Source organism: Vanessa tameamea, chromosome 21 (genome assembly GCF_037043105.1).
Source record: "Vanessa tameamea isolate UH-Manoa-2023 chromosome 21, ilVanTame1 primary haplotype, whole genome shotgun sequence".
NCBI classification, from domain to species: Eukaryota; Metazoa; Arthropoda; class Insecta; order Lepidoptera; family Nymphalidae; genus Vanessa; species Vanessa tameamea.
Window position 1 is genome coordinate 693072 of NC_087329.1, and position 12859 is coordinate 705930.

General features: G+C 39.9%; 1 protein-coding gene across 3 annotated transcripts in view; it reads left to right on the top strand.

The window, feature by feature from the left end:
* LOC113394841 (unconventional myosin-XVIIIa) overlaps nucleotides 1-12859 on the top strand; it is a 218739-nt gene that overhangs the window by 81110 nt on the left and 124770 nt on the right. For 2 of the 3 annotated variants that reach the window (XM_064218231.1, XM_064218233.1), the window contains 15 exons: nucleotides 2785-2922; nucleotides 3209-3352; nucleotides 3964-4193; nucleotides 4328-4478; nucleotides 4564-4674; nucleotides 4744-4873; nucleotides 5116-5212; nucleotides 5315-5438; nucleotides 5628-5775; nucleotides 6443-6543; nucleotides 6787-6890; nucleotides 6998-7051; nucleotides 7617-7786; nucleotides 7855-7940; nucleotides 8974-9112. In XM_064218231.1, coding sequence (XP_064074301.1) covers nucleotides 2785-2922; nucleotides 3209-3352; nucleotides 3964-4193; nucleotides 4328-4478; nucleotides 4564-4674; nucleotides 4744-4873; nucleotides 5116-5212; nucleotides 5315-5438; nucleotides 5628-5775; nucleotides 6443-6543; nucleotides 6787-6890; nucleotides 6998-7051; nucleotides 7617-7786; nucleotides 7855-7940; nucleotides 8974-9112 — 1927 coding nt within the window. The remainder of the gene's footprint in view (nucleotides 1-2784; nucleotides 2923-3208; nucleotides 3353-3963; nucleotides 4194-4327; nucleotides 4479-4563; nucleotides 4675-4743; nucleotides 4874-5115; nucleotides 5213-5314; nucleotides 5439-5627; nucleotides 5776-6442; nucleotides 6544-6786; nucleotides 6891-6997; nucleotides 7052-7616; nucleotides 7787-7854; nucleotides 7941-8973; nucleotides 9113-12859) is intronic. The other variant, XM_064218232.1, reaches the window with a different exon arrangement.

Consider the following 12859-nt stretch of genomic DNA (forward strand, 5'->3'; position numbering starts at 1 on the left):
TGTCTACCTCTCAAATAATCTCGTTCCAAGCTGTGGTGATGGACATAATCAAAGGCAAGAGATCCTGGCAGGGATTGCTCAGCGGTTGAGTCAATTCTCAGGCAGGATAAGTAAGAATGATGTTTACATCAGCTAGGCTGACTCGCCGTAAGCATTGTGGAGGGGCGATTTTATTACCTGTTAAATAAGGGTTCATTTTAGGGAACTCTCAAGATTTAATAGCGACTTTAAACTAGTGAAATAGACATTTTTTATTAGTAGTTTTAATTATAGCAGACGAGGATGGATTTCTACATAAAGGCCACTGGCGTTATCACTGGCGAATGTGTGAGGGTATTTGGTGGTACGGCTTGTGCCTGTATGGGTTGGTACACGCTCATCAGATATACTACTGCTAATCTTTGTAATGTCGTGTTCCGGCTTGAAGAGTGAACCAGCAACTACAGGCATATGACATCTTAGTTCCCAAGCGTGGTGGCGCATTGGCGATGGTGACCACCACCATCAGGTGGCCCATTCCACCGTCCATTTACTTATATCATAAAAAAAAGTTCACCAAAAATTAACAATGTAACAATTTATTTTAAAAAAATACATATATAATTTCAAGACAAAGGCAAGTACTTAAGAGTACTTAAGGTACAACAGGTGTACATATTTAATAGTAACATTCTATCACCTAAGCGTTTTGCAATTCAAGGCGCCTCGCGTAATCATGGAGGATAAGGAATTGTTTAATTATAAATAGATTAAGACGTCATTAATACAAGTTGTAACGCTCTATAAATAACTTCAACCTTTCGAATCGATTGTAAAACAAACAAAGTTACTCTGTTAATTTGAATAGCATGCAACCAGTGTTGCAATATGATAAAAAATCTTCGTTAATATGATCCAATGACAAATACTGCCAGGAATTATATAATCAATTGTCAATCAGGGACTGAATTGACCGTTAATGAAGCCAGTGTTTGGTTTGTTTACTTTTTGGCGCGAATTTTTCGTGCTCTTTTTCTATTGAAAATTTGAGTTTGTTTTTGTATTTAATTTAAATTATGAAAACGAATTTAATATAATTTATAAATGAATTCATACGAATTCTATAATAGAATTCCGCAGACATTTTTAACTTTGCCGTTTCATAGATTCAACTCATTTGTTAAAAAATACATTGGTAAAGAAGGCATATGATTCGATACAAGGTTATATAGATGATAAAAAAGCGTGGAGTTAATGCTTGTTGACTTCCAGACAGGAGACGTAACATACGTATATACATATATATAATTGTATTTAACTACATTACATTATTACCTATTAACTTACAATCCGAACCGGTGGTGGCTTTACTTTAAATAGTTTGTTAAATGACGATTCAAAAGTGCTTGTGAAAGCCTACTCGAATAAAGTATATTTTGATTTGATTTGAATCAGCTGTTTGCTATGGAAGTAAACACTTATTCACAAGCGATCTTTACGAGTAATATGAATACTATTTAATCATTACTACTCGCTCACCCTTTACCCATTTATATTTAAACGGTAAATTACGATTAATATATATATATATATATTATTTATTTAACCTTATTTTAATTTTAATATTATTTTATGAAGTATGTTTTTTTTTCTCTTTATATTTCGGTGTAAGTGATTGTTAGTGAACCAAAATAAATAAAAAATAAACTTTGGTTTTGAAATCTATCGCATACAGGGCGACTGACTAACGTATTGAATTTAATCGATTTAATTACAAGTTATATTCGATATACAGGGGATATATTGATAAAATGAATGTTAAAAATATTGCCGATTGGTGCGTATAATATGTTAATGTCTTGTAACAAACTAGATTTTATTTTTTTATGTTTATTGATAACAAAATAGAATGTGAATACGAATTCATGAATAAATTATAAGTTTATTACTATTGTCTAGCTAACTTGTTTCTTCAAAACGCAATTAAGATTAATTGTATAAAGCTTTTTGATGTTTTCAAGGTTGTGTCGTTCAGTTCGATTTCAAATTCAAAAAATATGATATTAAAAATTCGATATTAATATTTCTGCTTAGATTGCTTTAAATAAGATTTTTTAAATAGATGAGGCATACGTCCTAAATAAACATCTCAGTTAGTACGGTGTCAGGTAATGTTATACTTCGCATCGCGAATTCTTATGCTAAGGAACAGAGTTGGCTCCAATTCTATGCCGCCCCATAGGTAGAGCGTATCGCGATATGAACTTTGCGCCTTCAAATATAGATTGTAAATATAATTTTGGTACTTTAATTTCCTTTACAGTATGTAAATGCGATTTGATGCGGCGCGTTTGATGACATTGTAATTTATTTGTACTACGGCTGACATATTGTACTCTCTACTTTCTTGAAATAAATAAAGATGAACTATTAAAGTTTTCTAAACAATATGCCATTTAAAATAAATTACTAATAACCCCTTTTTCCGCTAGACTGTACGAAAACTTTCCAAGAAATTACGATACGAAGACACGGTCTCTTTATGTCACTAGGCGGAACATATACTCCAAAGTTGAACTCGAGTCGTCAATTACAATGATCTGATAATTTATAATAGTTGGCTAACTTTGGACCAACCAAAGAGACCGTTTTAAAAAGTTAGCCATCGATTCGTCATTGACAAATGTTTAATTGGGCGTGGGCGAATCGTAATTGCCCTTAGGAAGATAACATTTTTTTTTTATTGGGTCGAGTTTGTTTAATGTCTTGTCAACCGTACACTAATCGGAATAAATGTTGTCTCAGGTCTGGCTCCGGTAAAACCTCGGCTATGCGACACTGCGTGTGGTACTTGGCGAGTGCGTACCCGGCTCAAGGTTCCAAGCTGACTCCTGAACGTTTGGACGCAGCGTTTGACGTCTTGCACGCTTTTGGATCGAGTCGGTGAGTATACGTGCGATGGATAATTGAAAAATATTAAAAAAATACTCTTTTCTAAAGATTTCGTTATGTTAAAAAATATATTTTTATTTGTGATGATACAAATATAAAGTTATATTTAATAATCGCAAATATAAATTCGACCTTTACAATATAACGATGGTTTTGGTTGTAGTAAGAAAAATAACATTCAGTATTATAATACTATTAAAATAATATTATAAACTCTAATGAAATAATACTTTGAAATTTCTGACTAATTCTTAAAATATTTCTTCGGTTTTTCCAGGACGGGTTCGAACCCGCACGCGTCTCGCTTCGTGTCGCTGACGTCGCTGGACTTCGACGGCGGCGGCGCGCTGGTGTCGGCGTCGGTGCAGGTGCTGCTGCCCGACCTCAAGCCCGACCAGGCCGCGCTCAGAGCGCTGCACACGTAAGGGCCTCACTCGTACTAAATACTACTTTTAATTATAAATTTATAGGTAAAAAGTTGTTTTCGATCGTGCTTTATTGGCACCTATGCGATCCATGAAAGTTGATTAAGCGACGAGCAAAGTTATAATATCCTGTAAATGTCGTAATATCACCCAAAGAGCAGGTTTGTAGCTTATTCCACCGCTCTGTGCTCTAATGCGCGAGCGCATGCGGTTTGAAACTGCACGTTTCACGTGCCCATCACTGCCCTCAACTCTGGCTCCACTATCTGTACTAATAAAAGGGGAGAAGATTTTTGTAATGGTATACCACCCCATACACATAGAACTTATACTAGTGGAAGTGGAGCGTTTCAGAGGTTTTATTATTTAACGTTATTTGATAAGAATCTGCGCTCAACAGTTTTATCCATTATAAATTTAGACTAATCATTTGATTCTTGTGTTCTGTGTGTGTATCGTGTATACATTTTTGGTTGGGTCATGTTATTTCAGGTATTGTTCATCCGGTTAAATTTTCTGTCGCTTTTTATGGAATATAATAATGTAATCGTTATTAAACATTGTTATTAGTTTGAAATAAATTAATAATCAATATTTATCCGTCTAGTCTCTTCCACGGATGCGATGGTCGCCTGCGTCGGGAGCTGCTCCTGGACCAGGCCCCCGTGAGCGCCCCCAATCCTTACGTCAGCTCCAACGAGAAAGCGGACGCGCCGGCCGAGTTCTCGGCTCTGAAGGAGGCCATGCAGTTCCTGGGTCTCACCGAACAGGAACAGATGGCCATTTGGAAGATTCTGGCGGCCGTCTGCCATTTGGGATGGGCTGGAGTCGTGCGAGGTAGCGCGGCGGTTTTGTTTTATAATTTCTATTTACCTTATCATTCGAAGTTCGCTTTAATGTTGATGTCGTAAAAATGAAGCGACCGTTGATATCGATCGCATATATCCTTTTTCCACTACGCTCGCGTGCAGCGAACGCGGGCTCGGGGCTGAAGTACCAGTTCGCGAGCACCGGCGCCGCCGGCCGCGCCGCGCGCCTGCTGGCCGTCGACAGGGACGAGCTGGCGCGCGCCGGCCTGGGCGCCGCGCCCGCCGCGCCCGACGCGCCGCCCGCCGCGCTCAGGTGACTGCGGCTCGACGTTCGAACGATTTACTTCAACGACTCCTCCAACGCCTCTGACGCCTCTGACGCCTCTCCTCCCCGCCAGAACTCCGTCGCCGTCGAACGAGAAGGAGGCGCCGGGGTCGGACGCGCTGGACGCCTTCGTCGCGGGGCTGTACGGCGAGGCGTTCAACGTCGTGTGCGGGCTCGTGAACAGGTAGGTGTGCCGGCGCCGGCGCCCGGCAGCCGGGCCGGGCGCCGGCGCTGAGCGACCGCGTGGCCGCAGGTCGCTGGCGACGAGCGCGCGCGTGGCGGCGTCGCTGCTGCTGCTGGACTCCCCGGGCGCCGACAACCCGATGTGCGCCGGCCAGCAGAGCGGCGCCCCGCTGTCCAAGCTGCTGTCCAACTATCTGCAGGCGAGTCGATGCCGTCCCTCCTGTTCCCAGTGTATTGCTGATGCGATTCTTTGTTGCTTTTTTAGCAGACGAGTTAGGATCATATTTAAAAAAAAGGAACAGATTCATAAAATATGAAAAAAAAACCTCATGAGTGGTTTAATTACAATATAAATAAAAAAAAATACCAATACAATATTTACCGTGCTTTATTTGTAATTATATAATATAAAAGTTATCTAAATAAGACCTGTTCTCTGAAGGAGCGCCTCCAAGCCGTGTTCCACGAAGCCATGCTGGTGGCTCCCCGGGAGCGATACGCTCAGGAGGGCATCACGCTCGACGACGGTTCCGAAGAAGGTGATTTAATTATTCGAAACATACGAAATATATGACTCGTTTTGTCAAATCATTTTTAAAAAAAAGTAAACGGAAAGATTATTAATTATAACTTGTTCACAGACTGGCTATCAGAGACAGTCAATCCGGGACCAATGGTGGACCTACTAGACAGGTCGCCGCAGAATACGATCGTGCGCAGTTCGCAAGCCGACTTACGTGATTGCGATCGCCGAGGTCTCTTGTGGTGAGCGATTATTACTATGGACAAAATTAATAAATTTTATAATGGTCTCTTTTCTTTGCAGTTACTACCTGATGTAAGTTACGCCAATTTCTATTTATTGATTTTGTTATTGACCGTAATTCGACTATTTAATGTTCTCTTAGCCAATTAAAGAGGACTAAATGTAGTCATGTATGTTTGGTTGCAAAGGCTCCTGGACGAGGAGTCCATGTACCCCGGCTCGTCGGACGACACGTTCCTGGAGCGCGTGATGGCGCACTACGGCGCTCCGCACCAAACGCACTACCTCATCAAGAAAGCTCCGCACAACCGACAGTTTATTCTCCAACATTTACAGGTATGGAACGAGTACAGTTTATTTATTTATTTATTTATACTTTATTGCACCCAAACTTAAAACTAAAAATTACAATATTGAAACAAAAAGTTGCATGAGGTGCAACAGGCGGCCTTATCGCTCAGCAGCGATCTCTTCCAGGCAACCTTTGGGCAGAGGATCATAGTATTTACATATATGGGAAGGGTACACTAATTTAAGTCAAAATAAAATACATACATAATATAAAAATGTTAACACAATACACAGATAACAATAAATATATATAATATAAATATATACTATAATAAATATTTACATAAATAAATACATAAAATATATATAATAAAAAAAAAAAAAAAAAAGGAGATATAACAGAACAAAAAAATTAACAACGACAACGACTGCTTAATGCGACAAGTAAAAGTCCTTTAAAGTTTATTTGATTTCAATATATATTTTTTTATGTTAGCTTGTTTAGTGGATATCGACAGTCGCTTATTTTGGGATTTTCGGTCAACCCGTTTAGAAGTACTTTTATTATTATTATTTACCAAAAACCTATAGGCAGAGAATGGGCAGCTTGGTCTCATTCACCATCAGGTGATCAATTGGGTACCTAGTCCGATTTCTTATTGTAAGTTGATAGTTTAAGATATTCGCGTTTTCAACACTTTGCTTCTTGCAGGGAACGAATCCTGTACTATACGATGTCACCGGGTGGGTGAAGGCGAGTCGGGAAAATCCCGTTATAAAGAAAGCTCACACGCTCCTCCAGGAAAGTCAGAAGTATGTGCTTTTATTCTTCCAACGACACTAAGTCATATTATACTTATATGTAACTATAATATGTATGCTAGAGATATAAAATAATTGGGAATTTTAATGAACCATCATGATTTTGTATTGCCACTGGCCGTAAGTGTCGCTATGAAAATTTAGCACCTTGGGAAATTTTGAGACTATGTAGTTAAGAAGGTTCCCGTCTCGATCTGTTGTGACTTCATAATGCCCCCCCCCCCTCCTGCCCAGCGAGGAGCTGTGCCGCGCGTGCGCGTGGGCGCGCGGCGGCGCGGGCGCGGCGGAGGGCGCCACGCTGCGCCGCGCCTCCTCCATCCGCCGCACGCTCACCTCGGGTAAGTGTCGCAGCCCCTCGCCGCGCAGCACTGGAATGATCGACTACGAGAACCATCCTCACATTTCTTCGAGAGGAATATAGAGTTTATGTTATTTTTAATTATAGGCGAGATCTCACCATTCTGTCGGCAGTCAATTATCCGGCGGTCCCTCAACTCCGGTAAGAGAGTGTGACCCACTGAGGAGTTCGATGCTCTTATGTAGCACCCATGAATGTTCGAATCACTTATCATCAGTCACTGTTTCATTCGTTTGTGAGCTACTTCGATTCGAGCCGCACTCAAACATACATTTAAGTAGCAAAACATTTTCAAAGATACGTTGTAATTTGGTGCTAGTTTTGTGTACAATGTTGTTGTAATCACGGGTAATATGGAAAGATATATGACGCAGCTCAAGTTCTCTCTGTGAAGCTAATGGGGTAGAGTTCATTGCTTGTGATGATAGCGAGTGGATATTTGGAAGGAGTTTGTAGTTTCAATGACCGCAATTTTTTTTGGTAATTTTGTATTAAACCGTTTCTTAGTTTCTTGTCGATTGTTCTGGGTAGAATCTACAACCCCACTCAAAAGCCTACTTTCATAAAGTATATTTTGATTGTGATCATTTGTATTTAAATGTATTTTTGGATGTGTTAAATGATAAGCAGGTAACCGTTGCACTGGTCAATCAAAACTTCGATTTCGAATCCGTGCTCGAACCCATCGCAAGGTCCGCGTCCGCAGGCACGGCGGGCATGAAGCGGCGCTCGACGGCGCTGCAGGCCAAGTTCGTGGCGGACGGGCTGGTGGACTCGCTGCGGCGCTGCGGCGCGGGCGGCGTGCAGTTCGTGTGCTGCGTGCTGGCCGCGCCGCCCGACGCCGACGACGTCAACGTGCCGCTGCTGCGCTCGCAGGTCGGCCCCGCCGCTCGCTGGCGACCGCTCGTCTCGTGTGTCGATTGTAAATAATATTTTGTTTTCAGTTCCGTGGGTTCCAGTTGCTCGACTCGGCGAGATTGTATAAACAAGGATTCCCCGAACATATGCCTCTTTCGGAATTCGCTAGAAGGTAAAGTTTATTGTTCCGTTTTTATAATAAATTATTAAATAATTAATGGAAAATCTTAAAAATATATATATATAAGTATTTAACAAGAAATGCTAGCTATATATTTTTGTCATTGAAAACGTAAATATTTCTCTCGACTAAGTGCTGACGACCTCCGTGGTCGAGTAGTGTGTACACCGATTTTCATGGGTACGCCACTCCGAGGTCCCGGGTTCGATCCCCGGCCGAGTCGATGTAGAAAAAGTTCATTAGTTTTCTATGTTGTCTTGGGTCTGGGTGTTTGTGGTGCCGTCGTTACTTCTGATTTCCATAACACAAGTGCTTTAGCTACTCACATTGGGATCAGAGTAATGTATGTGATGTTGTCCAATATATTTATTTATTTATTATTATTTATTTATATTTATAAAAAAAAGAAAGTGCTAAGTTAATGCAATATAGAAGTCAGAATTATAGCACCCACTTTCACATAGCCGGCCTTTAATCTTTACGACACGGCGCTGAGCTGTTCTGCGGACATTTTAACGTTTAAATATACATTAAACTAAAAGATGATATAGATAATAAACAAGCTCATCTGGCTAGGTAGCACTTATTCATCAGATACTAGATCTACCGCCAAAAAACAATATTTAGTATGTGTTATGTTCTGGTTGGAAGGGTATGTGAATCAGTGTACTGGTCACAAAGAAGTATATCTTACGCCTCAAAATTGGTGGCGCATTGATGATGTAAGGGTAGTATTTCGTTATATCAATGTTTATGAGCGGTGGTGACCACTTACCTTGTGGTGAGGTGGCCGATGTGTCTGTCCACCAACCAATACATTCTCGTGTCGTTTTATATTACAGATTCAAAAGACTTGTCAGAGCTAACTGAATACAGTATGTTTTGAAGATTGTACCTGTTGGTACTTAAATGTGTCCTTTAATAAAACAATAAAACATTCCTATATAACAAAAACACGAATGAGTGAATGTTATTAAAGTTGGTCCTTCGAGCCTGATCTTTTACAATATGTACGTTTAAACAGATATCGCTTGTTGGCGACATCGGAAAGTGAAAACGCGGACACCCAACAAACAGCGGCTCTGTCGGACCGCCAGGTCGTGGACGACATGCTCCTCGCGCTGGACTTGGACGTCACGAGCTACCGGCTCGGCCTGACTCAAGTAAGTGGAACTTTTCAGGTTACGAGTATGGCTGCTTTGAAGAGACTATTTTGTTTTTAATTGCTAAAATTATATTTAAATTTTACATTATAGCTATATATTTTATGGCATCAAATGTTATCCAAAAAACGAATGATTTTTACGTCATAAATCCAAACGTTAAATAAAACTGAGGCATTAAAATAAACTAATCAAATTTGAACTATTTATTACTGAAAATGAAATTTGAAGCCAGACAGACTGGCGCTGTAACGCGTTACGTAACGAAGCAGTTTACCCTCCCATAGGAAGTTATCACTTCAAAAACAAAACTAAAATATATTTATGATAGAAATACAACCATTGGTGCTGCGGTCGAATCCCGTCGCACTGAGTCTTTGGACTACGAGTATGCGGGAGTAGTGACTGTCTCTGTACTTAAGCGAAAACTAGTTAGGTAGCTAGTCTAACTTGCCTCTAATAAGGCCACTGTCGCCGTAAATGTGTAATTATATTAATTAACACTTTTTAATTGTACATTTTATTAATGTGAATTAAGGCTCGTCCATACGACCTCCTTACATTAATCACAGCTTAAATACTTGTCTTTATTATTTATGAGATAAAAGGAATTAAATTTCACGAAAGATTTACGATGCCATTAAACTCGGGATAGTAAAACTCGTCATTAAAATTATTGCGAACTACCGAACGAAGGAGTTGTTTATACATCGCTTATCAAAGAATATTCATACATATAATATTTCATATAATTGGGGTCGAGTGTTCCTTTATTATTGTTTTAATTATTTTCGTTTTAATGAACGTGAAAATTAATGGTAAAATCGTTGTTTTAGTTCAATAATCACGTATATTTGAGTTATGAAGCTGCAAGAGAAGTTTGGCGTTACGATTCTGTTATTGTTTTTCTCTCTTTCTGCCCTCAGCCATTAAAATAATGACTACGATATTGTTGTAGAAAGTTCTAGTGAACTAATTACATATCATTTGGTGGTAGGGCTTTGTACAAGCCCGTCTGAGTAGGTTTTTTTTTTATGGTATCGATAGGCGGACGAGCAAATGGGCCACCTGATGGTAAGTGGGCACCACCGCCCATAGACAACGGCTGTAAGAAATATTAACCATTCCTTACATCACCAATGCGCCACCAACCTTGGGAACTAAGATGTTATGTCCCTTGTGCCTGTAGTTACACTGGCTCACTCACCCTTCAAACCGGAACACAACAATACTGAGTATACCCACTCATCAGATATTTTATCGCCAAACAGCAGTACTCAGTACCTAAAACGCGATCGAAGCCGCGGGCGACAACTAGTCACAAATAAACACTTCGTAATGAATTTATAAGTAATGTAATAAAAACTTAAGTTGAAAGTTGAAGCTATTCAACACGAATGGTTATTTTCCTTGACGTGTGACACGATTGTGTCGGAAAAAGTTCCAAACGTAATGTTGATACTTACATAGGAAATTACTCGTATTATATTGTTACGGCTGTTTAATGAAAATTGTAGTTTAATTTTGAGTAACTTTCTCGACCCATGGACGTGACAGCTGTTTCGCTGCTATGATTGGTTATTAGCGTTGTTTTTTTTTGGGGACACTTCCGCTCGGCGTAGCGTGTTTGCGAATATCTATCAATTATCCGAACACAACAATACGTACATACGAGCCGAGATGATCCAGTGGTTAGAACGCGTGCATCTTAACCGATGATTTCGGGTTCAAACCCAGGCAAGCACCACTGAAATTTCACGTGCTTAATTTGTGTTTACAATCCATCTCGTGCTCGGCGGTGAAGGAAAACATCGCAACGAAACCTGCATGTGTATTCCACCAACAATATGCTCCAAAACCTTCTCCTCAATGGGAGAGGAGGCTTTAGCCCAGCAGTGGGAAATTTACAGGCTGCTAATGTAATGTAACAATACGCAGAGGACGTATTTGTTTATATCGAACGTTTTCATCCAATTGTAGGTCTTTAGCTATCAAAGCATGTGACAATATGCTAGCTGGTAGACGTCCAAACGCACGGTCTTTTCACCTCTTTGTGGAGAAGATTTGGAGATTACTTCCCAATGTTGGTCCATTAGGTTCGGTAGACTTGTCACGGACTTTCATCGGGCACACACTGTTTCCCCCACTTTGTTTGCTGTCGCCGCCGATTTATAAACACTATTATAAACACATGATAATTCTGTGGTACTTGTATGTTAGCAATCTTTTTTTCTTAATTTATTTTAAAGAAACCTAATTAAATTGAGTGACGAATGAATTGTTTTAAATAAATATTTCACACATAGCCGTGGATCGTCAAGCGCGGGAACTGAGATGTTATGTCCCTCGTGCCTGTAGTTACACTGATTCACATTCAAACTGGACCACAACTATGCACAGTAATGTTATTTGTCGGTAGAATATATGATCTGGTACTCACCAGGCACGAGGCCCAAGTGATTATGAAAATCAACGAATCCACGGCAACTTACCGGTATATACGTTAAAATTCTGTTTAATGTACAAGTTATCTCCGCAAAACCGGACAGCAGATCGATATGAACTCCACCATCCCTTAATAAGAGAAGTTAAGGGCGCTGTAAACACTAAGAGACACTTGTAACTGCAGCTCATATGGAAAGAATATGACGTCACATCCCGTGAGTTATCTACACCGTTGTTTGCCTGGAAGAGATCGCTATGTAGCTATAAAGTCTTTTTTTATGTTATCGGTAGGCGAACGAGCAAATGGGCCACCTGATGGTAAGTGGTCACCACCGCCCATAGACGCTGGCGTTGTAAGAAATATTAACCATTCCTTACACACCAATGCGCCACCAACCTTGGGAGCTAAGATGTTATGTCCCTTGTGCCTGTAGTTATACTGGCCTCCGGTCAAACCGGAACACAATAATATTATACTAAGTACTACTGTTTGGCGGTAGAATATCTGATGAGTGGGTGGTACCTACGAACGGGCTTGCACAAATCCCTACCACCAAGAAAATTCGCCAAAATTTCTAAATTTTAATTCTAATTCTAAATTCTATATACGCTGTATCCATCTTCTCGATTTATTTTTTTAACTTTCTGGTGTACAATAAAGTATAAAATAAGATATATGAATAGCATAAAACACCTAAGTTGTACCAGTAACAAAAAGCCTTACGCGCCGATGATAGAACCTCCTTTCTAGAATTCGATGAAAATTGACAATCTCATTGTATTACTGGTAATCGTTTTATGCACTAGATGTTTATAAAGGTTAGAAAGTGATCGTGATGTAACAGTGTGATGTATGTGCTTACGCGATCGGCTAAAATTACATATTTTAGAATGGTGTTTTACGGAAACGTGTCACTAACGATCTTATTATGAATTGGTAAATAGAAAATGTATTATATTTACATTGACTGTACTCGACCTGTAAAATATTATATACTTAAACATACGCACACACACACACAACCAGTTAACACATTTAATACATACCACATGTATGTGGATATAGTAAAACGCAAGTATACTTCTTGTTTTTATCATTGTATGGGCATGTTATGCGGAGGAATGAGGACCATGTTGTGAGAAAGGTTTTGAGAATTGATATGGATGGATATAGAGGTAGGGGAAGACCCAAGAAACGATGGATGGATTGTGTGAAAGACGATATGGTTGGAAAGAATGTTACTTGTGAGATGACGCCGACAGGGAAGTGCGGAAGATGAAGACATACTACGCCGACCCCAA